The 24,667-nt window shown below is 43.7% G+C and overlaps 1 protein-coding gene across 1 annotated transcript in view; it reads left to right on the top strand.

Moving 5' to 3' along the window:
* LOC142483768 (ankyrin repeat and fibronectin type-III domain-containing protein 1-like) overlaps positions 1–24,667 on the top strand; it is a 161,064-nt gene that overhangs the window by 24,733 nt on the left and 111,664 nt on the right. The window contains exons 4-5 of the mRNA XM_075583751.1: positions 20,218–20,393; positions 20,770–20,954. Coding sequence (XP_075439866.1) covers positions 20,218–20,393; positions 20,770–20,954 — 361 coding nt within the window. The remainder of the gene's footprint in view (positions 1–20,217; positions 20,394–20,769; positions 20,955–24,667) is intronic.

Raw genomic sequence — 24,667 nt, 5'->3', positions numbered from 1 at the left:
ACACAATGATAAGTAATTAGCGAAGTTGCCGATCGAGCCGTTCTCCTGTGACCGATCGGCGAAAATTCAGCTCGGGGGTTCACTAAATGGCCGTCAGTGCAGCAGAAGAGGACCAAAGATGCAAAGTTCTGTGGGGAAGATCATGTGACCCAGGCAGTCACTAGATACAATTGATGCACTGCTAGAGAGAGGGCAGGGCTAAAAAAAAAGGGGGTATGCCAGAGCCTGTTTCAGAAGAGGAAGGGGGTGTGACTTTGTAAATAGTTGCTATAGAAACAAAACATGCTTGTTACATTATAATACAATACAAATGTCATGCAGAGTTGTTAAAAAATGCTACAAGTATTTTCTCATAGTACAGAACTGATTTTTTTTTAAACACACATGTAGGATATTGCTTTGTCTGCAGCTTTAAATAGGAGGGAGAAAAACATTTCTATTAACTGAGTTTCTTTAAAGAACAGTTGAATTTTGTAGCTCAAGTGTTAGTCGTTCAGTAAAATGTACACTCCTGTACACGTTCCCTTCACCATTTCATTTAGTACAATGAACTTAGCCTTCTCCAAAGCCAACATGACTACTAGACCTCTGAACCCTATTAGTAGAACTAATTACTCTTGCTACTCACTGTTTCAAGGAAATTCCACTCGTACGTGAAACTGTTTACTGACAGGTACAGTTCCATGAATTGTACAAATGAAGATCAAGTTAACTGATTAATAAACCTGACAGTTTGTACAAGGGCATCACCCAAATGTTTCCATAGGGATGATCTGCGTATTATACAACCAGTCTTCATTGGTGTAATGTTAAAGCCCCACTCAGTTGTCTTCCATCCAAGCAGATGTCAATTTCAAACTCGAGAGGAAATATGATAGTTATTCATATGTGTTAGGTATGACAATGTAGGTATGTTCTGGCACGGTCCCAGAAAACAGGTACCCCTCTGAAAAATTTGAAGAGCGCCACCCAGAATTAAAGGATTTAACCAACACCTAAAGCTATACCCAATTCCATCGTGTCATCCTCTTAGAATTTCCAAGTGTCATTGTGGACAAGATCAGGCAGTTCTCATTCCATAGCTGCCAGGTTCCTGCAGTGCCTTGGATAAATACATTGTGAATGGTGGTACAAACCTCAGGCCCCATTCTCTTTGTGTTTCTGCAGAAGATTGCCAGGGTCTCCAGTAGCAAAAGATTGGCAAAGGTGGGGGGAAAAAAAACCAAAAAAATACTTATCAAAGTTTATTGAATAGGTCTTATATATATATATAGAAAGTAATGTATATATATATGGTTTTTGTCACTTTTTTTACCCACCATAACTTAACTAAGTATGGTAAACCCCATCCTCATCGCTTTATTGCATAGCCAGTTAACCAACCCCACACTGATGAGACCCATTAAGGTCGAAACGGCTGTCTGTGGGTGGGTTTTCTGGCTATGAATCTTAACCCCTGCTGTGCTCAAAGCTGTGACCACGCAGCAAGCTTAAGCCTATAGGGAACCATATTAAAAATGGCTTTGAAGCAAAAGGTAACACTGTGTGTCCATTTGCATTTCATTTCCCAGAATCCCTTGCTGCAGTGGAAGTGCTGTGTGCTGGGTGATAATGGTGAACGGCGGGGCTGCAGACCTGTCTAAGACATGCAAATGAGCATACAGTAATATTTCCATTTGCTATATATATATCTCTACCTATGCATATGTATATAGAGGTGTTCACCATTCTGCACATCTGTCTGTCTATCTGTCTGTCTGTCTGTCTGTCTGTCTGTCTGTCTATCTATATGTTCAATAACTTACTGGCTCATTGATGATAAACTAGGAGAGACCAAGCATTCAGGCTTGGGTGGAATGGTAATGGTGACCCATGCTCATCCTCCCTATTTATGTACCCGGACAGGGGCTGGTTGGGGTTAAGTTTCTGGCCTGCAGGGAAGTTTAGAGAGGGAGCGTATGTAAGGGAGGTGCCTTGTTGCTGCAGGGCTCTACGCCCGGCCCTCCTCTTTTGTTAAACAATCACGCAACAACAAAAAAATGAACATGGATTCATATGGGGTTCTTCTTGTAACCGCTTGGAGCGGTGCTGTTAGGCTCCCAGACTGGGCTCGGCGTTGGGCCGTTGGTGCATGAGAGCGTCCTGCTAGGTTGTTGTTTTGGTTCGTTATGTCGGCTGGGTCAGTTGTCCATCAGTTGCGGGGATCACGAGCTATAGCATTGCTGGGGTTTCTCGACATGTCACGGGCCAGTCTGAACTTCTTTAGTTATATTTTGGAGGAATAAGGCCACAGTTTTTATTTCGCTACTACCAAACTGTTGTTTGCTGTGTTGTCTGGCGTGGGGGACAGCCCACTATTGGGCCTACTGTAGTCATGCTAGATATAAACTAGCTAATCCCAGTCTCCTTTGGGTTAGATCGCTGTTTTTTAACAGGGGTTCCAATCACCTGAAGTCCAGGAAGTGATGTGTTTAAGGGGTTGCATCTGGGGGGATTTAGGCCTTTGTTGTTACCTTAATATGACACCTATAAGAGTTTTTAACGTTTATTTGTTAACAAGGCGAGTGGAGACTTCAGAGGGGTTGGCGTTTTCCTTCTGCTCCCCCCTGTTGTCTGACACAACCGTGTGTTCAACAAGAGTTTGCACAGGCAACACCCCCCCCCCTTTACCCCCTCCCCTTATCTTTATTGGCACTCTGATAATGACAGGGTGGGTAAAGAAAACACTTGGTTGACAAACCGTTCCACACGCAGACGTCCCCAAGAAGCTGAACTTGTCATTCATTTCCAAATAAGTGAATGTCCCCAAACCTTTGCTTCTTAGCGTGGTTAGATTTGTTTTGGGGAAACAAATAATTATGTACAGCAGGCTGTTTTCTAGGCAGGTATGCGGGACGGCACTATTAAGAGCTATATTACTGGCAGCTAGTTGATTTGGCTCTCACCCTGTTGACGCTTCCTTTATTTGTGCTGGATAGATGCTCCATCAGCCAGTCCTCTTTCTTCACCTTCAAGCTGCTACTTTTGTTTGGAGATCGTAAAAATTTCCCGGCACCAGTCGCCCCCATGCTGGTAGAGAATTTCTTTCATCCCCCCACCCTGCTATTTGACTGTACTTTAAAGAAAGTAGTTGGGTATTATCCTGGATGTGTTCTGTAAAGAAATACATGAAAAAAAATGTGATGTTTTTCTTAGTGATTGGTCGATGTTACCAAAGCAGTTTTGACCTTGAATTTGGAAGGTCGTGTTTTCACTTTTTTAGCCACAGTCAACTATTTTTCGGCAACTCTGGGCCATATGTATTTAGTGTTACAAACTTGAGTATTGCTCCAAAAACAAGAGCAGATGGTGTTATTTTGACCCTGCATCACTTTGCATCGATGTATTAACTCCTTTAGTGTCCTATGGCTGGCAGGTTAGTGGCCGTTATGATGGATCCGGTTCCTCGTGGCACTATACTTGTTTTCTTTGGGTGGACCGTGAGCCAGGTCACTGACCACCATCTGCATGGAAAGGGAGGACCCTTCCCTTCTATCAATGTCACCAGGAGCAACATCGCCATCAAGAAGAATTGGAGGGGTCATGGAGGCAGTAGGACCCTCTGATACTGAAGGAGTTGAGGGGCTTTTAGTATTTTGAGGTTATAGAAGGAGTTAGCTGAGGTGGTGGCCTGAGTCCCTATTAATAACTTAATGGGCCACACGTGGCCTATGGTCAGATGGCGGGATTACATACAGGCCCGGTATACGGGTGATACAACACTGTATCCCTAACAACTCAGGCAACCTGTGATCCTCAGCAGAGGATCACTACCTACAGTATACAATTATAACACAATCCCCGTGACGCTGCGCAGGTGTGAGTCGGTGTCAGTGGTGGGTTAGCCACCCAGTCCTGGGTATGTTGGCTTTGTGATGGTGCCGGCACTCCGTGGGAGCTCATTGTGTAGTACCTGTTGCAGGTCTGTATTTCGAAAAGGGTTCTGTACCGCTGCGCTTTTTAGCCGTTGAGGGTCCCCTCCGACGGCGCTCGAACTCTCGATCACATCCTGACTATAACCCGCTGCCATGTGCACCCATGCACACTCTGCAATCCTCCTGACGGCACCCAGGCTCGCGTAGATCTGACGTCATCTGTCATGGCTGCCCAACGGCTCCTCTCCCTTAGTACCAACTCTTCCATAGCCTTTGTCATTGGCTGCTGCCAGGTCCATCAAGAGTCACATATCCGTGGCACGTCGGAGAGGAACCTGCCAGGGGGCAGTGCGAGTGCGTGGATCCTCATCACACAGGGGGTTACACGTGTCTACAGCGGTATTCAGAAGCTCAGCCGCGTTTGTGCTTTTCCGCCCAAACCCGGAGAGACCATGGAAAGCCAGGACATTTAATAGTGTTATCTCTGACCCCCTCCAAGAGCAGACACCCATGTGTGTGACTGAAATATTCCAAAGGGCCAGTGTTGTTGAAAGGATTCATTTGTGAAGCGTCGCCGAGGCTCAGTCTCAACTCTGGAGCACATTATAAATGGTAATCTTATTAAAGAAAAAAAAAAACAGTGGTGGAAAAAAATGCAAATGTCACCGCTCAGACTATAACGGAGCAATACACTGTACCTGTGTCTGGAGGCAATGTAACAACAAACAAGGTGCACATTCAGGGGAGCTTTCAAAAGATCTTTAATTTATAGTTCATAAATGTGCAAGTTCTAGCAAAAGATACAATAGCGCCCAATCACACTCCCAATTCTCCAGGTGTCTGACTTAATTGATTGTAAACCCATTCTCTGCCGGTTAATTAAATGCACACCAGGGAACCCAGCTGCCTCCTGTACCAGGGTACTTTCCCAAAGGGGCCGGGGATGAATATAAGTTAGAAACAGAAGGGCCAAATTATTGTAAGAAAATGCAGGACACATTGAAATCCTTCGAAATACTTGCAAAACGGGGAAATGTTTAACATCTGTACCGTGTATATGTATATGACCTTGCCAGTGAGTTTTAGTGTGAACAAAATTGCCCTTGGCTGCTTGGTCAACTACAATGAATTTAGAAGGGGTGGATATATATATATATATATATATTTTTTTCTTAAGCTATAAATCCCAATGTTTTATTGATAAAATAATGTTATAATCTTTACATATAATAAATTAATACTTGCTTGTAAGCTCATGCATCCCACAGTGACAGAGGAACTAAAGAGTTCATATTTGAAGAGGACCCAGGGGTGTAGGCGGAAGCAAGCATACCTGTGCTTGGAGTGAATGAGATTTAGGGTGCACTGTTTGGAAGATTGTTAAACAAAAAAAAAAAGAAAGTGTGGAATAAGGTAACAGGAACGGAGGTATTCTAACGCCTGCGTCACATTACCTGTTTTCCCCATTGTTGCCATGGAAACCCCCTTCTCTTCTCTTGGAGTTGGGCTGCTCCTCCTACACTTGTCTTTTGGTGCAGCCCTACTGCAATTTTCCCTATGACCCATGTCATATCCTTCCCTTTCTGTCCATGCCTGATTGCTGCTCAGGACTCTTCCATCAGTCCCCTGGTAAAGTTAATGTTATTTACCTATCCCATTTACTATTCTATTCCGCTTTTCTCTCCATTGTTCCCATTCCACAGAGTTGTGCCCAATAACAACTCCAGCAAATAAGAAGCTTCCCTTTGCTTTGTATATTGGGTTGAGTTAAGCTACCTGTCTCTACTCACTTGCCACAGTGAGCTTGGGACAGAACAGAGGGTATCTCGTAGTGGGGCGATGGTCCTTGCCAACAGGGGAAGGGGGACTGCCTAGGTGGGAGTATTTAGTTGTCAGTAACTGATTGGCATTCCGAAGGGTGAGACTCCATGGACAAGGTCCCAGGAAGGTGTCTTACTGCTGTGGTACAAAACGAACATTCGCACCGAGCTGGTAGGAGGGGCAGCCGGTGACTGGCATGGTTTATGTGACAATAAGCTCCGCAGGGACCAAGGAGGTCGGAGGATGTAATCTCAGTGTTAACATGTTCTAATAATAATACATTTCCTGTGGCCTTTTTCACCCAAAAGGAGGACCTGGTCTGTGTGCTTATTTACAGGTGGGGGTATAAAAAGGTGAAGGAAGGAGCAGTGCAATCAGCGCTGCACAAGTCATGTGCTTAATGTTGAAGGGTGCGCTGTGTGATCTTATAGAACTGAATGAAGCATGGAAATGTTTGAAGATGCTGCATGGGAACAGATGTATTAAAGCACCAGTCCAAGCTGCCGTTTTAAATTTATTTATTTTTTAATTTGTGCATCAATACAATTCACCCAATGATAAGTAATTAGCTAAGTTGCCGATCGATCCGTTCTCCTGTGATCGATCGGTGAATATTGAGCTCGGGGGTTCACTACATGGCCGTCAGTGCAGCAGAAGAGGACCAAAGATGCAATGTTCTGTCGAGAAGATCATGTGACCAGGCAGTCACTAGATACAATTGGTGCACTGCTAGAGAGAGGGCAGGGCTCAAAAAGGGGTGTGCCAGAGCCTGTTTCAGAAGAGGAAGGGGATGTGACTTTGTAAATGTTTGCTATAGAAACAAAAAAATGCTTGTTACATTATAATACATTAAAAATGTAATTCAAAGTTGTTTTAAAAAAATTATTTTCGACAAGTATTTCATCATAGAACAGAACTGATTTTATTGAAAAAACCACACATGTATAATATTGCTTGGGCCGTAGCTTTAAATATGTTTATTTGCTTCACTACGCACAATACCAACTGGTTATAGCCGTTCACTGAATATGAAACCTACTCAGTGGCTGTGCGTTTAGGAAAGATGAGTCCGCGGGGATAAGAAAGTGTTTAGAAGCCTTTACGGCCCAGAACAATAATACAGTATAAGGGAATTTTGTCATGTGTCTACAATAACTTCTTAGCTAAACATTCCTATAATTGCTCCCTATACTATATCCATAGGTGCTGAATATGTGGTGTAATATTCTTGGCTAAATTGATGCTAAGAGAGAAATCAAGTGATCTGGGATTAGTTTAAAAGTGCAACGCCACGTACCCAGACCAAAAAAAAATACCCTTTTATATACAATCTAAAAGAATTCCTTAAACTAATTTAGCCATGCTGAAAGCAAACATTTGACTTAATTTTTTTCCCCTCTGGAAATTAATTACTAATTGAAGTTAACGCATTAACTCGTCAAAGCTAATGATATGCAAAGGAGAGGTGTGTGACACCAATGCATATACACAGTAGGCCGTTAAAGTTAACGCGGGGACTTAACGCTGGTTAGTGTAGGTCCTGGCTATATCTGGCGTTAGATGCTTCCACCACCTAATGCCGGGACGCAGCAAACCCTTGGCCTTGTCCAGGGTGCTGAAGTGGCCCATATTGGCATCCCACTGTATATTCCCTTAGCGATATAGAAAGCCAAAGTGAATACCCTGGACTAGGCCAAATAATTCAGCCATGACCTATGTATTAACCCCTTGGAAGCCGTAGTGGCCATGAAGACATGCATCATGCCTTCATGGTAACTAACATAGCCAAGAGTTTAATACAAACACCCTAATGACCTTGCTACACATTGTATGCCATAGAGGTACAACCGTTATGACATACAAAGGGTTAACCTCCCCCTTATTCCTGTCTGGTGGCCTACCCTCTCCCCCTTCCCCCCCCCCCCCCCCCCCCCCCCCCCCCGCAGACCTCTACAGTACTGACTTTGCAATCAACTGAGGATTGAGGGCGTCGGTGACCATCAGGGTCCTTCGTCGCCAAACCACGAGTGGTTTTGGATTACAAATAGGCCATCGAGCCAGGATTCATTTTTTTTGTTTGTGTTGGCCATCGGGCCTGTGGATTGTTTTGAACTTTTTATGGATTTGGGATTTTTGCGTTTTTTATGGTTTTTGGCCATTGGGCCTGTGGAATTTAGTTGTTATGGTTGGGCATTGCCCCTTTTGGGGGATTGGTCCATGGGCCCCATTGTTCTGAAGATGGTTGACATCCACCAGGATGGGGTCCAAGATTTTTTTCAGGTACCCATTTAGTGCCCTTGTGGCTACCCAGGTTCTTCTAAAGAAAGCCTAGGTATCCCTACTAGCACTCAATCAGTTAATTTAAACTATCTCAATGTGTGCTTTCTTTATGTGTGTATGTGAATGTGTGTGTATATATATATATATATATATATATATATATATATATATATATATATATATATAGTTTCATAGTCTTTTTTTCTTATGTGATTGTTATTTCTATTAATGTATATTGTGTTTATATTGGCCATTAGCTCTATTTGCCATGTTTGGCTACTAAGACTAAAGTGGTTGAGGGGGTGCGGGTAAGGGGCTTGGTTATAGGGGTTGGTGCCCCGGGGAGGGACGTTAGGCCGCCTGAGGGGATTACGGTGAGGGTTAAACCCTTGTATGTCATACAGTGTTTGTATTAACCTTTTGGCTACCTTAGTGACCACAAAGGCATACATGATCCATACCTTCATGGCCACTGTGACTTTTAAGGGGGTTAATACATTTATATTGAAGACAGATGCCAGGTATACTGTATATCATAACGGACCATAAAGAGCCCTGACCATGGAGTTCTGTGGATCTGGCCCTGTGTTTTCTCTACCCTTCGCCCACCCAGATCTTATCAGAGAGCCAATAATGTTAAGGGGTGAGTGAGAGAGGGGGGCTTTGCCTGTGCACACTCTTGTTGAACCCAAAAGACCCAGGTGTCATCAAAGTGCCCGAATCGGCATCTGCTATTGAGTTTAATGGCGGGTATCACTGATTCTGGCGCAACAGTGCGGGCCGCGCTGATTCTGGTGCAACAGCGCGGGTCTCGCTTCGATGACTCCCGGCCAAAGAGACCGGAAAGAGGAAATGTAACGCCTCCCAAGTCTCAGCTCACTGTGTGACAAACCAGCTTTAAAAATGATTCAGTGATAATTTTGGGGGTGATTTTGGTTAAAAAAGAGTCAGATGTAACCCCTTAAACATGTGACTGCCATTATTACACTCCTCCCGGGCTGCCCAGTTAAGAGCCTGAGATGTAGCACTTGGGCTAGAAATGGTCTAATTGTTTCCAGCTTTCTGAATAAATGCATCATATTACTGGTTCATCAGGGGGAAATCCTTTCCCTTATGCCATCAAATTAATGTGAAGGGACGGTACATCCTAGCACCAAAGGAAGCTAATGGCAGCGTATGTTTAATGGAAGCATTATTTGATTTCTTTATTTATAAAAAAGGTTTTACCAGGAAGTGATACATTGAGAGTTACGTCTCGTTTTCACGTATGTCCTGGGCACAGAGTTATGATAATACAGTACATGGTTACATTAAATGAAAAGAGGTTAATTATAGATGTTTGACGCAAATGGCTTTCACCTTTGAGTGTCTCCATAGTTACCAAAGGCTTAGAATTTTCTTTTACGACCTCTATTCTCTTTTGAGCTATGACTATTGTTTAACTAGCCCCGGAAATCAAGGTAAGACCATGAATTGGCAGATAAGGTTAGAATTACACTTTAAAGCAGCAGTACCTAAAAAATCCTATATGTGGTTTACAAAAAAATAAAACTAATAACAAGTTATGCAGTATTAGATAATACTTACTGCATTTCTCCCACCAATACCACTATGTATATCCTTTTTAATTCGTTTTAATGTACAGCTCAACCCCCTTATAACGCTGGGCGTGGGGTCCAAAGAATCACATCGCGTTATAAGCGGATCGCGTTAGAAATAATTAGAAATAATGTAGAATTGTATGCATTGTTCAATAAAGTATTTAAGACACCAATAATCGTGTTGTAAAGTATTCATAAATACGTAAATTGGGAGCCACGCTTGCAACGCGTTATATGCGGATCCGCGTTGTAGCGGATCGCGTTATAACGGGGTTGAGCTGTATTAAGTTTTCCTGTGTTGTTATAGCAACTATTTAGGAAGCCACAGCACTTCCTCTTTTGAAATAGACGGCCATATTGTGTGCCCCAGGGGGAAGCAGGATCTTTGCTGATCGATCACGGAAAAACAGATACATCGGCAGTTTAGATCCTTACATTCTCTTAAAGGTAAGGAAGTGCTCCATCTAATAAGAAAAAAAATGGCAAGAGCTAATACAGCTCAACCCCCTTATAACGCTGTGGTCCAAAGAATCACGTCGCGTTATAAGCGGATCGCGTTAGAAATAATGTACAATTGTAAGCATTGTACAATAAAGTATTGAAGACACCAATAATCGTGTTGCAAAGTATTCATAAATACGAAAATTGGGAGCCACGAGTGCATCGCGTTATATATGCGGATTCGCATTGTAGCGGATCGCGTTATAGCGGGGTTGAGCTGTACCACTTTAAGATACATTTTATTTTAATGGTGATTCTAAGGAAGCCAAATACGTTCAGGGAAACAGAGAATACAATCAGCCCTGGGAAACAAGTAAACATCTCATAACTAGGGATGTGGGAACTGACCTCAATTCGCATGGACTGTGTTTGGGCCAAACGTTCGAGAGAGAAAATGGAAAATTCAAAACCTAGAAAGTTTCGGTGAAAATTAACAAAGAAACTCAACGTTTTTGATCTCACATTGAATTTCACCAGAAGATAATGTACCCATGATATATGGGGGAGCAAGGGGGGAAAGTTAGGGGGAGAGAGACTTACATACCTTCCAGAAGACTCATCTACACACGGGTCACGGCGAGTTGGCCGCGGCAAAATGTTCCATTTCCGTCTTCCACTGTAATTAAAATCCGTAAAAAATGTCTCCTACCTGTTAGGCTTGGTCACGGGAAAGGCACCCGTTGCATTGTCTGATAAGTCAGTCCCTGCTCAAGCACAGCTGGCATCACATCTAAAACTTTAAACATTACGTGAACATCCATTGAATATTTGACATTATCCCTGTGTGTATTTTTGAAACATGTCTGAATTTAATAATGACTGTTTTTTTTTTTTGCGAAGCAAAGACGCCATAAACAAAATATTCCTGTTTATTGGCAAGACGTTAAAGGGAGACCCCTGCGGTAAACATTTATCCGCGCGCTGCGAGAATGTCACTGGCAATACTTATCAACAGTGAAACGCGCTGGGCACACATGGTATTAATTACACGCAACATTTGCATATTCCTAAAGTTAGCCCAATTCCTAAAGTTAGCCCAAGGGGAGAGCAGTACAAAACAGTAATCAAGAAAAGCTTTAGTCATCGAAGACAATAATCTATTACTCAAATTGCAATTACAGCTACATGAAAAGGATTTTGTCAATTCTGGCTCGTAGACTAATTGAGTTTCAGATTCTCGGAGACTCCAGTGTAATTAGGACATTTGAAAAGCCTTGTTCTAATTATTTCAGAACCGTTTTGCTATGTAGTTTTTCTCGTGCATGGTTGTAAGAAAGAATTCGAGGATTAGGGTAAAGGTAAGGCCATGAAGCAGCGTGGAAAAATAACCCCTGCAGTGCTGCACGGGGCTACGGCCTATTGCTTTGCAACCATGGGTAATTTAGATTGTAAGCTTTTCGGGGCAGGGATTTCCTTTCCTATTGTCTGATTTTGCTGCACTTATTGTATTATTATAATTCCCTGTGCTGTATTCTTTGTGAAGCGCTGAGTACACTTTTGGCGCTATATAAATAAAGACATACAGTACAATACAATTTAGACATGTTTTAATTGTGCAGTTCGCCCGAAATAAATGACCTATTTTGAAATTGGGCAACCTTTATAGCAGATCACAACCCTTATTTTTTTTTATATATATCTTTTACCTGTGTTAAATAATGGTGTTATGAGTGATGCACTTGAGGGGTTACAATCCGTGTGTATTCCATTTCGCTAGCATGTCTTTGAGTCTATTCATTGGTCTACTGCTACTTTAACCCTTATGCTACCAGAGAGGCCTAGTTACTCTTCCTAAAATACAGTCTCGAAAATGTTCTTAAAATGTACTTCTGCTCCAGCGAGGTCAACCTCAACCTCCCAGGAGTGAAATCAATGAGTTTTTAGGGGTTCTGGGTCCCAAAAAGCATTTCTATCAGCGAGACTCTATAACAGGGGTGGGCAACTCCAGTCCTCAAGGGCCACCAAGAGTTCATAATGACTGAGGCACCGATTGAGCCACCTGTGCTGAAGCAGGGATATCCTTAAACCCTGACCTGTTGGTGGGGCTCTTGAGGACTGGAGTTGGCCGCCCCTGCTCTACAAGGCGTGGGCGCTAAACATCAGCGAGACTGATTCCAAATCAGTGAGCCTCCGGTAATCATTGAGCGTCGATGTCTGTTATATGGGGCGCTGCAAGGCTGGCTGGCTTTGGAATTCCCTGCTTATTGCACACCCTGCAAGTAGGTGCATCTTACTGTAGTTCCTCCATCAATGTGCAATAGAGGAGCTTCCAACAAGTGAGCCCTTCGTATGAAGGCACCTATTTACTATATATCAAGATCATTTTACGCCCCCCCCCCCCCAAATTGTTGTCTTTTTGGGCTTGTTTATAGAGATGGGCGGATTTGGATCGGCCGGTCCCCTTTGGTCTGCCGATTTGACACCCCGAAACGGATTTTGGGGTGGAAATGCGAGAAAATCCGGGGGAACGGATTGGGGCGAATTCGACCCATCTCTACTTGTTTATATACATACGGTTAGGACCTTAAGGCTACGTCCATAGAGGGAGGAGCCGCGCGGACGCTCCGCGCTGAGCCCCGTCATCCTCAATGAGGATGTCTTTGGAGGGGGCTCCCGCGAGCGTCCGCAGGCGTGCTGAGGCGCTGGGATTTTCATCCGACAGCAGGACCTGTTTCTCATCGCGCTGTCGGCTGAAAACACCCAATCAGCACGAAGCAGCGTCATGACGTCGACGCCGTGATGTTGACGTCGGCGCTTCGCGGGCTATTGGCCCAGCGATGTCACTGCCCCGCCTCCCCCCGCCTCCCGATCGCGCACGCTGACTCGCCTGCCAGTCCATGGAATCGCTCCTGACCGAGCAGGCGAGCCTCCGCGTCAGCGCGGAGGAGCGCGGCTTCCCCCTCTATGGACTCAGCCTTAGTCAAATCTTTGGCCCTTAATCTGGGATTGAGCTCCGGAGCACGTTATCAGATCGTAGCGATTCTCCGCCTTTGCGTCTGGAATGAAGCGATTCCGTCATGGTCTTCATGGTGTGTGGGGTGTCACCACTAGACTGCAGGAGTTGCACGTCTGGTTTTACTATGCCGCGCATAAAACTCATCTACATAGTTTAAAGGCATTAAATAGTAGGCACGCTACAACATTCCTTTTTAATTTATTCTCAAATGTGGTCTCTATGGGCTACAGATGTAGCTCTTGCGTCCAGACACATATTGTCTCTTAACAGTCCATGAAATGTCTGTAAATATAACGTATAACCTCTGTTCATGTATCGTAACCATGATTTGCCACCATAACTCTGTGCCCTTGAAAACGAGAGGTAACTCGTATTAATTACTGGCAAAAACATAGTATAAAATAAAATAAAAATCGTGAAATGCCCATCGACTTTGCATCGCTCATTTATCAGCTGAGCACATGACAAGTTATATCTGTTAAAACATTCAGCGCAGAAGAAGAAAAAAATACCCTTGGCATAAACAAGGGTACATAATTTAAGTTAACAGATGTGCCAGCAATTTATAGCGTTTTATACACTTATTTACACTGCTGTTTATTGAAAAATCAGTACTTATGTTGCCAACCGCAGTAACACATGGTGTGTTTGCTAACTTTGAAACACAGAGCACCTTCATTAAAACATACACTGACCAAGCTAGCAAACATGGAAAAATCCTTACACATCATGTAGAATGTGTTAGCCATACATATATTAAAGCAAGGCTATATAAACTCGTGTGGTCTCTGGGGTAAGGCTTTCCTGTCTAACTAAATGTCCTGTATAAGCAGAAATAATTATCTGTGTACCACACATACTTTCTCCTTTATTTATGTTTTCCAAAGTGTGTGTTATCAGCTATATATTAGTATAATATATAATATATATGTATATACACAAATTATTTACGTTTTCTGGCGTACAAAGTGATGCAATACGTGCAGGAAAAACGGTGCTGAACTTATGGGAGAAAACTAGTGCATTGGTTTCATCGGGTGACCTTGATCTGGATGAAGGTCAATAGTAAGTCAGAATGTTGACACTACAGTCGGGCCATTTAATTAAACAATAAGCTGCATTCTATATTGTTCATGGTGTCTTGAGTCTCTTTAGTTGTAAACGTGTTGCATTTCTGCATAGCACCAACGTCACCTTAGGACAGCCACTATATGAGTCCAAAATACCAAATATTGTAGATGTAACTGCTTGGGAAAAATGATTTATTTTGGTATACTCAGCACAGCTTGCTCTAGTTGACACAGGTACGACAATAGGGACACTCCAAGTTACACATGCCCAGCTACTGAAAGGAGACCCATTTTGCAACCTGGAGTTGATTTGAGGAAGGTCTGCTGTGTTGGGCCGAAACGTTGGATGAATAAATATTAACCATTTGGGATTGCTACTCTTTCCGCTTCAGTTTAGTTGATTTGCTTATGTCATATTTTGATCAATATGGTCATCCTATAGTTCACAACATATCACGTTATATATACCATGTCAGCAGGACCGGTTGAACCAAGGCTGCTTTTTCATGACCCTTTGTCAAATCAATATGGGATTTGTAGCCTTATTATAATATTGAGGAACAGGCCGGCTGATAGCTCTCCCTGGGACCAGAACTAAAGTCTTGACCTGTGCCCAGGTTGTTGAGCGAGGAGGTGAGGTGCGCACAGGCTGTTGAGCCTGGGGGGAGGGGTGCGGACAAAGCCAGTTTGTACTATTATTTATCTTCATATTTATAGTTGTTCATAAGATTTTCGGATTGCTCAGGTCATTATAGCTAAAGAGAAGACCAGAAGGCCTGTGTCCTATGAAGCTATATTCTTTAGGCTATAATGGCCTAAAGGTAGTATAACAGCCTTTGAAGTGGGTGACGCTCATTAAAATCCCATTCTATGTATGTATGTCTTTATTTATATAGCGCCATTAATGTGCATAGCGCTTCACAGCAGTAATACATGTGACAATCATATAAATAAATAATATAAATAACACATAAAGGGGAGAAGCGGTTCGGACATAAAAGTACCATATAGGAAAAGGAGTCCCTGCCCCGAAGAGCTTACAATCTAATTGGTAGGTAGAAAGAATGTACAGAGACAGTAGGAGGGCGTTCTGGTAAGTGTGTCTGCAAGGGGCCAAGGTTATGTGTGAGGTGTTAATTATCAGCCACGGAGCTACTCATATGCTTCCTTAAGCAGGTGGGTTTTGAGCTGGGTCTTAAAGGTGGATAGAGAGGGTGCTAGTCGGATACTGAGGGGAAGGGAATTCCAGAGGTGTGGGGCAGTCAGCGAGAAAGGTTTAAGGTGGGAGAGGGCTTTAGATACAAAAGGGGTCGATACAAAAGGGGTAGAGAGAAGACATACTTGAGCAGAGTGCAAGAGTTGGGAGGGTGTACAGTGAGAAATTAGGGCTGAGATGTAAGGAGGAGCAGAAGAGTGTAAAGCTTTGAAAGTGAGGAGGAGAATTAAGTGTGTGATACAGGATTTGATAGGAAGCCAGGAGAGGGATTTCTGCATGGGAGGCGCTGGGACAGATTTAGGAAATAGTAGTGTGATTCTGTCAGCAGCGTTTAGGATAGATTATTGGGGAGACAGGTGAGAGGCAGGAAGGTCGGACAGCAGGAGGTTACAGTAGTCAAGATGGGAGAGGATGAGGGTCTGTGTCAGAATTTCACCTCTACTGCTCTCTTGCATCTTAAACCTTTTTCCTTCTCTGCCGTATACTGTGGAACTCCCTCACACTCAGTATACGCCGAGCACCTTCTCTCAACACCTTTAAGTCAAACCTTAAAACTCACCTCTTAAATGAAGCATCCCAATAGCCGGACTCATGGCTACTGTCCCACACCCACAGTCACTCCTACCAACAACTGCCATCTACTGCACTTATTCCCTTACCTGCTGTCTCTGTAACTCTCCCAACACACCACTTAGATTCTAAGTTCTCCGGGGCAGGGATTTCCTTTCCTATTGTCTGAATTTGCTTGTTGCACTTATTGTATTATAATTCCCTGTACAGTATTGACGCTATAGTGGGCGCTATATAAATATATATAAATACAGTATATAACGCACAGGCTTTAAACCTCTATGAAGTAGTAGTGGTAACTTCTCCTGTAAGTATAAGGAACCAGAGGCTCTCAGAGCTTAAATTAACACAATTCAACTCCGGGCCCCCCCCCCCCCCGGCTTCCTATACATGTAAAATAATAATAAGTGAGGATTCCCAAGGGGACCTGCTCCTTTTAGACAACTACCTCTGTATGAATTAACTTTGCCCTGGATTCTTTTCTGGTTCATTAAGTACGTAGAAACTCGGCCTCTGCTTCTGCAATCAAAAATCAAGGTCTTCAGCGTCCTACCAAACATGTGGGACATGGAGGAAATATTTCTTGTTAACAATGAATAACCTTCTGCCATTGTCATTATGTCCATCGGTAGCTCTTGTGATCCCTTAAGTCCCTTCGCAGAAGCTCCAAAAGAATCCACCGTCTGCATATCTGTGCTTCCTATTAGCTTTTAAATGGGCTTTGATCTTGAATGTCTCTGGTCTGCAGAGTGTATTAGGCCATATGTGTTCTTTGCTATGATTAGAATGATATTTTTGCGTAGCCCTGACAGTGAGCGATGCGGCCTTAACGCCATCGGTGCTGGAGAGAGCTATAAAACAACTCAATAAAACAAAGGTTAATATAATACTACATTTATTTCATATATAGAGTGGCAACATTTGAGAGAGAGACACTGACTTTCAAATTTAGTTGTGTCTTCTGTTGTTTTTACATCCCCCCCCAAATAAATTAGGGAGACATGCCTGTGTTGATAAAGGAGCACCCTTGGAGGTATGCTAATGGCTATGCATATTTAAATGAGTCTATTCCCACACTTCCAAAGGATTTCCATACCAACTACATAGAGTTGATAAGCCTAAGGTACCACCCTGGTGACTGGAATGGTGTCAGACCCAACAGAATTAGAACCCACAACCACTGCTTTTCTAGGCCGCAGCTCTAGCAGTGTGAGCAAGCATTGTACAGACACAGTCCCTGCCCAGAATTTTTGTTGGTGCCTTACAACACTCGGAGGTAAAGTGAATGGGAACAGGTGGGGAATGGCCCACCACACTCCGTTAGTGACTTAACGAGGCGTTACCTTCAGCTAACATCTTAAGTGCTAACAGGGATCTTCAAAGCTCCCTAATGAGGCGTTAAGTTAACTTTAACGGACGTTAGTGCTAATGATAAGGGTTTGGGTGGTCCACACCTCATTAGCATATTTACAGCAGTCCATGAAAGTTAACGCAGGAATTTACGCCGTGCCAGTTTAGTTCATGGCTATACCAGGCGTTAGGGGCTGCTCGCACAACACCGGGGAGAAGATTTTTTTGGGGCCAGGTTGCCACTTTGGCGTCCCATATTGCCATAACCATGTAGGAAGCCAAACATGAATACCATGGACTAAGCTGAAAAATGTAGCCCCAACAATCCTGCCCCCCTCCCCCTCCCCCCCCCCCTCAACCGTACAGGCTGTTAGCCTTACTAGCCGGAGGTGGATAATGGCGAACACCAACACAATATGCAATAACACCCCAGGCAATAAAAGAAAAACAAAAATAATTACATGTGTGTATGAGTGTGTGTGTGTATATAAATATATATATATATATATATATATATATATATATATATATATATATATATATATATATATACACACACACACACATCTATGCATACACATAGCAAAGCATTTAAATGGGTGCTATTAACCGATTGGAGCTACCTAGGCTCTCAAGGAGAGATAGTTAACCAGTGCATCTAACAGAATGTAGTGTTTTACTTACCCCATCCTACTTGACGGCCTCCCTCTTCGGGGCAATCAGCCCCCTCGCCACCAATCCTCCCTTCAAAAGCCAAACATGCTGGCGAGAAAGCTCAGACGATGAGTTTTAAGCCAAGGTGACCGTACAGGATCCTTGAGGATTGGCCCCCATTAGCGACGTCCATTGGCCTCCTTGTTCCATGGTGCTGGAGTCAGGAGACGCGCGACTTGGCCACGGACAGGATCAGTTTACTTTCGACTTGGCCACGGACAGGATCAGTTTACTTTCTTGCGGCAGAAGAGCCTTAGATGAAAATAAACAACTGTAAAAGTGCCAGGCCCTTGAGGAAGGACCGTTTCATCACAACGCTCTGACCCCAGCCCCAGGAATCGCACTAGACAAGCAGTCCTAAGGCTGTTGACAGCAGGGAAGAGTTAGACAGGGTAAGTGCCAAATTTAAACATCCCTGCAGAGGGTTTAATGGTGCACTCTGCTGCTGACCCCTAATACCAGCACAGAAACACTGATACCGTACAGTACATACATTGATTAACATGTACATTCACATCATGTACAACGACATGTACATACAGGCCCACACATGCTTATATACTCTTATCAGGTACTGCTGTTGCATATATGGGTACTACAGACCAGGGCAGCCGCTGCTTACAATGAAACGTTGTGAAACGGCCGCAAGAAGATATAAGAAGACAGCAACAAGCCTTTTAGCCATAGATCAGGTAAAGTTAACAAGACCCCCTTCAAACAGGTGGAAGATGCATCTGCAGAATGCTCTACTAGTGCAGGGGCACTCAACTCCATTCCTCAAGCCCCCCCGACAGGTCAGTTTTTCAGGATATCCCTGCTTCAGCACAGGTGGTGCAGTCTTTGACTGAGCCTCTGATTTAGCCATCTGTGCTGAAGCTGGGATATCCTTAAAACCTGACCTGAGAGGGGGGGGAGGGGGGCTTGATGACTGGAGATGAGCCCCCCTGTACTAGTGTACCAAGGGCCTAGTTTCACAAAAGTATGGCAGACTCGGGATATGGGAGTGGCTCATTGAGTAAAGATGTTGACTGTAAGGGCAAGGACACTGAGTGTGAAGCAGGGCTCAATTCCCGGTGTCACCTCCTTGTGACCTTGGGCAAGTCACTTTATGTCCCCAAACACACAGATTGTAGCAGCACAAGAAAAAAACAATTATTGTTATAAACTTGAGTGATTTAAAAAAAAAAAACCCTGTGTTTTTAACTCACAAATATCACTTAATTCACTAACTTTTCTTTCTTCATAAAATCTCTGCGACTGTAAAAACAACGACGTAAAATAATGCCGCCAATTTTTCAAGTCCAGTTCAATTGGAAGGAAAAGAAAGATTCCGACAAGTCTTAAATTGTTTTATTTATTTTGCATAACTGGTAAAATGTGGCAAACTTCCCGTTATCGTTTCATCGCACTTTGTGGGTGTTGTGAAATGTAAATGATTATTTAAGCCAAAGGGAGGTCTTCTAAAAAATATTATCATGTAGACATGTTCTGTATAAATCAGTGCTTTTCATTACGTGTTTCTATCCATCTATTTATATAAAGACTTCATATCATTAAAACTTTACACTCTTCTGCTCCTCCTTACATTTCAGCCCTAATTTCTCGTTATGCACCATCCCGAATCTCTTGCGTTCATCTCGAGGATGTCTTCTCTCTGCCCCCTTTGTATCTAAAGCCCTCTCCCGCCTTAAACCTTTCTCACTGACTGCCCCGCACCTCTGGAATGCCCTTCCCCTCAATACACGACTAGCACCCTCTCTATCCACCTTTAAGACCCACCTTAAGACACACTTGCTTAAAGAAGCGTATGAGTAGTACCGTGGCTAATACTATACGCATGATACATAAACCTTGGCCCTCTGCAGACGCACTTACCAGAACTCCCTCCTACTGTCTCTGTACGTTCTCCCTACCTACCAATTAGATTGTAAGCTCTTCGGAGAAGGGACTCCTCTTCCTAAAAGTTACTTTTATGTCTGAAGCACTTATTCCCATGACCTTTTATTTATATTATTTGTTATTTATATGATTGTCGCGTATTACTATTGTGAAGCGCTCTGTACATTAATGGCGCTATATAAATAAAGACATACAATACAACACAATCATGTAAACGAAATAATTTTTTTAATATTCTCCTCTTATTCTTTAAAGAAATGACTGAAAAAAGTGACGAGCTGACGTCAGCGCTACAATGTGATGTAACTGGTCTTTTTCTTTCTAGTGGAATGGACCTGCACCCCGGATTTCTCCTCCGTCGCCGGAGAAATAATCGTGGATAATCTTCAGTCTTTGAGATGTACTATCACAGGCCTCACGACGGTAAATGCCAAATCATTCAATTACATCTTTTTATTCCCCATCCCCAAGTCACTGAGAGCTCTTGGCAGTCTCAGTCAGCCATGAAACATCATTTGTCTGGTATCCACGAGCAGACAAAAAAACACAAGAGGAACAGTCAGACAGCAGGAACTGTTTTCCAGCTCGTCGTGTTTTTCGGGGAGAGATCAGAAAGGGGACTGACCTCGTGATGCGAGTAGAAGCTTTTGCTCCTGGGATCACCGTATAATCTTCATCAGAATCAAAGGCGTCAGACTCCTCGAAAAACCAAATCCTGGCTCCAAGACTGATGCCTAAAATAACAAATGTACATGCAACTCCAACTCTTACGTATCAGCTGTATGCATATTTACAGTAGAGTCTTTCTTTCATGTGCAGAAAGCCGGAATTCCATTCTTGATCTGATTATGATGAGAATCTGGCCTCTGCTTTTCAGATTTTTAAGACTCAGAAGCTGCCTGACGTTCCGTGGTTGGAATGTAAAGATCCTTCTATCAGCACAGGGTTAAATAATCACTGCAATAAGAATGATTGTGTACACTGGATGATGTTGAAGGCTAATACAGCTTTGAAGAACAGGACAATTCACTGCTCAGACCAGTGTTTTTCTATAAGGGTTTTGTAAGAGCCCTTGGGTTCCGCGGGCGTCCCTAAAGGGTTCCCTGCAATTTTCAGGTCATTTGAAAATAGTATCAAATACAGAAGAATTTACAATGCATCTGATCTCAGACGCGCTATTAGAGAGGGTTGGGGGTTCCTTACAATGCATCTGATCTCAGACGCGCTATTAGAGAGGGTTGGGGTTCCTTACAATGCATCTGATCTCAGACACGTTATTAGAGAGGGTTGGGGTTCCTTACAATGCATCTGATCTCAGACACGTTATTAGAGAGGGTTGGGGTTCCTTACAATGCATCTGATCTCAGACACCCTATTTTCACAATATAATTTATAGGGTTCCTTAACCAAAAAAAAAACGTCAAAAAAACACTGGGTTAGACATTTGCCTAACTGTAGTTTTTGGCTGGAAATACTAGCATCTTATAGAATAGATAGATAGATAGAGAGAGAGAGAGAGAGAGAGAGAGAGAGAGAGAGAGAGAGAGAGAGAGAGAGAGAGAGAGAGAGACGCATAGATAGATAGATAGATAGATAGATAGATAGATAGATAGATAGATAGATAGATAGATAGATAGATAGAGTTGAAAAAAGACATGCAACCATCAAGTTCAACCTATGCTAAATTTAGACAACAGATACGTTATCCTATATCTATACTTACTTATTGATCCATTTCCTTTGTTGCTTGTGAATCTCCTTTCCTCCAACCTTAAGGGACGACCCCGAGTCCTTTGACTTGCCCCTTGGGATAAATAGTTATTTTGAAAGCTCCTTGTACTGTCCCCGAATATATTTGTATATAGTTATCATATCCTCTCCTACATACATACATAGATACATTCATACATACATACATACATAGATACATACATACATTCATAGATACATACATACATTCATAGATACATACATAGATAGATACATACATACATCATTGGAATTCTCATTAGAATCACTTTAAAACACATGTGCCAGTTATGAGAACTCAAATGAATTTGTGAAGTAAAGTGAAGTAAAGTGGATTTGTAATCCTGCCAGATCTGTCTTTAGTTAGGTCAAGAACATATAGGGCATATATTTATAACCCATTCATTTGAATCCCCTGAATGCCATAGGGGCCAATAACACATCAAGAATCAATATGTTTCAGACCCCTGTGGCAATCACTGGATTAATTGGCCCAGATGTATTGATCCCTAATAGGCCTTATTGAAGGTTAATAAATCTGGGCCAAATGGTGTACAAAGTGCATCAAAGACGCATCAGGCTTGAAAAAAACGAAGGATACTTTCCAATTCCCCCCTGCAGAACTAGTCCAAGTATTCTTTATTAAACATGACTAAATTGGTTGCTAGCTGTCCGATGACAACCCCAGGAATCTGATTTTAGTTGTACAGTGTCATCGAGTGTTTTGTAGCCAACAGATGTTTTAATGCCAGCAGATACATTGCGAGCTCAAGGTCAAAGTGAGGGGATCGGTTACCGTCGGGTCCTGAAAGAGCGTGAATGACTTCACCGCGCGGCATGATATCATGCTGGCTACAGTATCTGAATGGTTTGGGTGATTGATAAACTGCGCCATGTTCGGGAGAGTATTTCCGCCACATGGCTTGTTCAGTCAAACTTAATATGTTCATCTAAGTTTGCAGAGGCTGCCTGAGAGCCGACTTGCCTTAAATGAAAGAATAAATGCTGCATGACTAATGTTACAGCTTAACATAAGTCTCGGTACTTTTTCAGTTTATCTTCAGTCAAGGGCACATTTAGTTTTAAGTATATTTCTCTTCTATTAACCTTTTGTGTTTTGCAGCTTTTGCTAATATAAGATTACGAAACGCCAGCTCACCCATAGTCTGGCTTTGTTCCATGAGCAATTATTTTTATTTATTAGCAAAACCTTTGTTTGCGAGCATTTTTATGCTAACTGCTGTTAATTAAAATTAAAAAAAAGAAGAAATTGCAACAACAAAAAAAAAGAAATAGTAAGCATTTTTTTTTAACTTCATTTAGTAAGAAAAATTAAGGATTTATGAATAATAATAATAATTTATAATAATAAATAATAATTTATGAGGTAATGCCTGTACTCAAATGGACTAACTGAGACTTTCATGCATTGGCTGAAAGAGACCCATCCTGTTTCATGTTGTAAATACTACACGTGTCTATGTATCAACTAGAGACAGGTGAAAGGGTTAATAAAAAATGTATGCATTTCTACCAGTAGCCACTACAGTATTTACACATTCACTTCAACAGAGAGAATGGGAGTCCTAAGTGCTACACACGCATGTGCCTTCAAACAACACGTGGAGAAATGCCGGCACATTCTTGATATACCTGGAAAATATGCTAATAGGAGTCATTAGCATATTTCCCAGGTGTCTCGGGTTTGCCTGTTTGTTGTGTGTAGTTGTCTCTCCACATGTTGTTTAAAGGTCTGTTTGAGGGGATATATATATATATATACTAGCTGAGAGACCCGGCGTTGCCCGGGATGTAAATGCGTAATAGGTAGTATTATTTATAAATTGTGGAACAATAGGTGAGTATTTGTTGTAAAGGTTGGATAATAATGTTGAAAAGAAAGATGGAAGAAAATGTAATACGATGTTGTTTAAAAATGGTTTATTGTAAACACACCACAGTACAATGTATATTTTGGTGACATAACAGATGTAAAAATGTGAGGCGTGTGTCCTGCTAGGGTGTGAGGCGGCAGGTGGCGCGTGGGTTGTGAGTGCTGTCTGTGAGTGGGGGTCCTGCTAGGGTGTGAGGCGGCAGGTGGCGCGTGGGTTGTGAGTGCTGTCTGTGAGTGGGGGTCCTGCTAGGGTGTGAGGCAGCGGGTGGCACATGGGTTGTGAGTGCTGTCTGTGAGTGGGGTCCTGCTAGGGTGTGAGGCGGCAGGTGTCGCGTGGGTTGTGAGTGCTCTCTGTGAGTGGGGGTCCTGGTAGGGTGTGAGGCGGTGGGTCAGTGATGTCGGTGCGTAGGGGCGGGAGGCAGCAGGTGTGTGTGGCGGCAGGTATGTGTCGAGTGTGGCGGGAGTCTGTTGAGTGCATGTAGCGGCTGTGAGGCGGTGGGTGAAAGGCAGAGGCGGGCGGAGTAAGGGCAGTGAAAGGCAGAGGCGGGTGGGCGCGAAAGCAGAGGCGGGGAGGCAGGAAGGCGGGCAGGAAGGCGAAGATTGGTGGGAAGGGGGGAAGGGTCTGGGAGGGGGTAGGGTGTGGGAGGGGGTAGGGTGTGGGAGGGTTGAAGGGGGAGGGAAAGGGGAGGAGGGGGGGAGGGAAAGGGGAGCGGGGGGGGAGAAAGGGGAGCGGGGGGGGGGGAGAAAGGGGAGCGGGGGGGGGAGAAAGGGGAGCGGGGGGGGGAGAAAGGGGAGCGGGGGGGGGAGAAAGGGGAGCGGGGGGGGGAGAAAGGGGAGCGGGGGGGGGAGAAAGGGGAGCGGGGGGGGGGGAGAAAGGGGAGCGGGGGGGGGGGAGAAAGGGGAGCGGGGGGGGGGGAGAAAGGGGAGCGGGGGGGGGAGAAAGGGGAGCGGGGGGGGAGAAAGGGGAGCGGGGGGGGAGAAAGGGGAGCGGGGGGGGGAGAAAGGGGAGCGGGGGGGGGAGAAAGGGGAGCGGGGGGGGGGAGAAAGGGGAGCGGGGGGGGGAGAAAGGGGAGCGGGGGGGGGGAGAAAGGGGAGCGGGGGGGGGAGAAAGGGGAGCGGGGGGGGGGAGAAA

Source organism: Ascaphus truei, unplaced genomic scaffold, assembly GCF_040206685.1.
Source record: "Ascaphus truei isolate aAscTru1 unplaced genomic scaffold, aAscTru1.hap1 HAP1_SCAFFOLD_367, whole genome shotgun sequence".
NCBI classification, from domain to species: Eukaryota; Metazoa; Chordata; class Amphibia; order Anura; family Ascaphidae; genus Ascaphus; species Ascaphus truei.
This window is presented reverse-complemented; position numbering and strand designations above follow the sequence as displayed.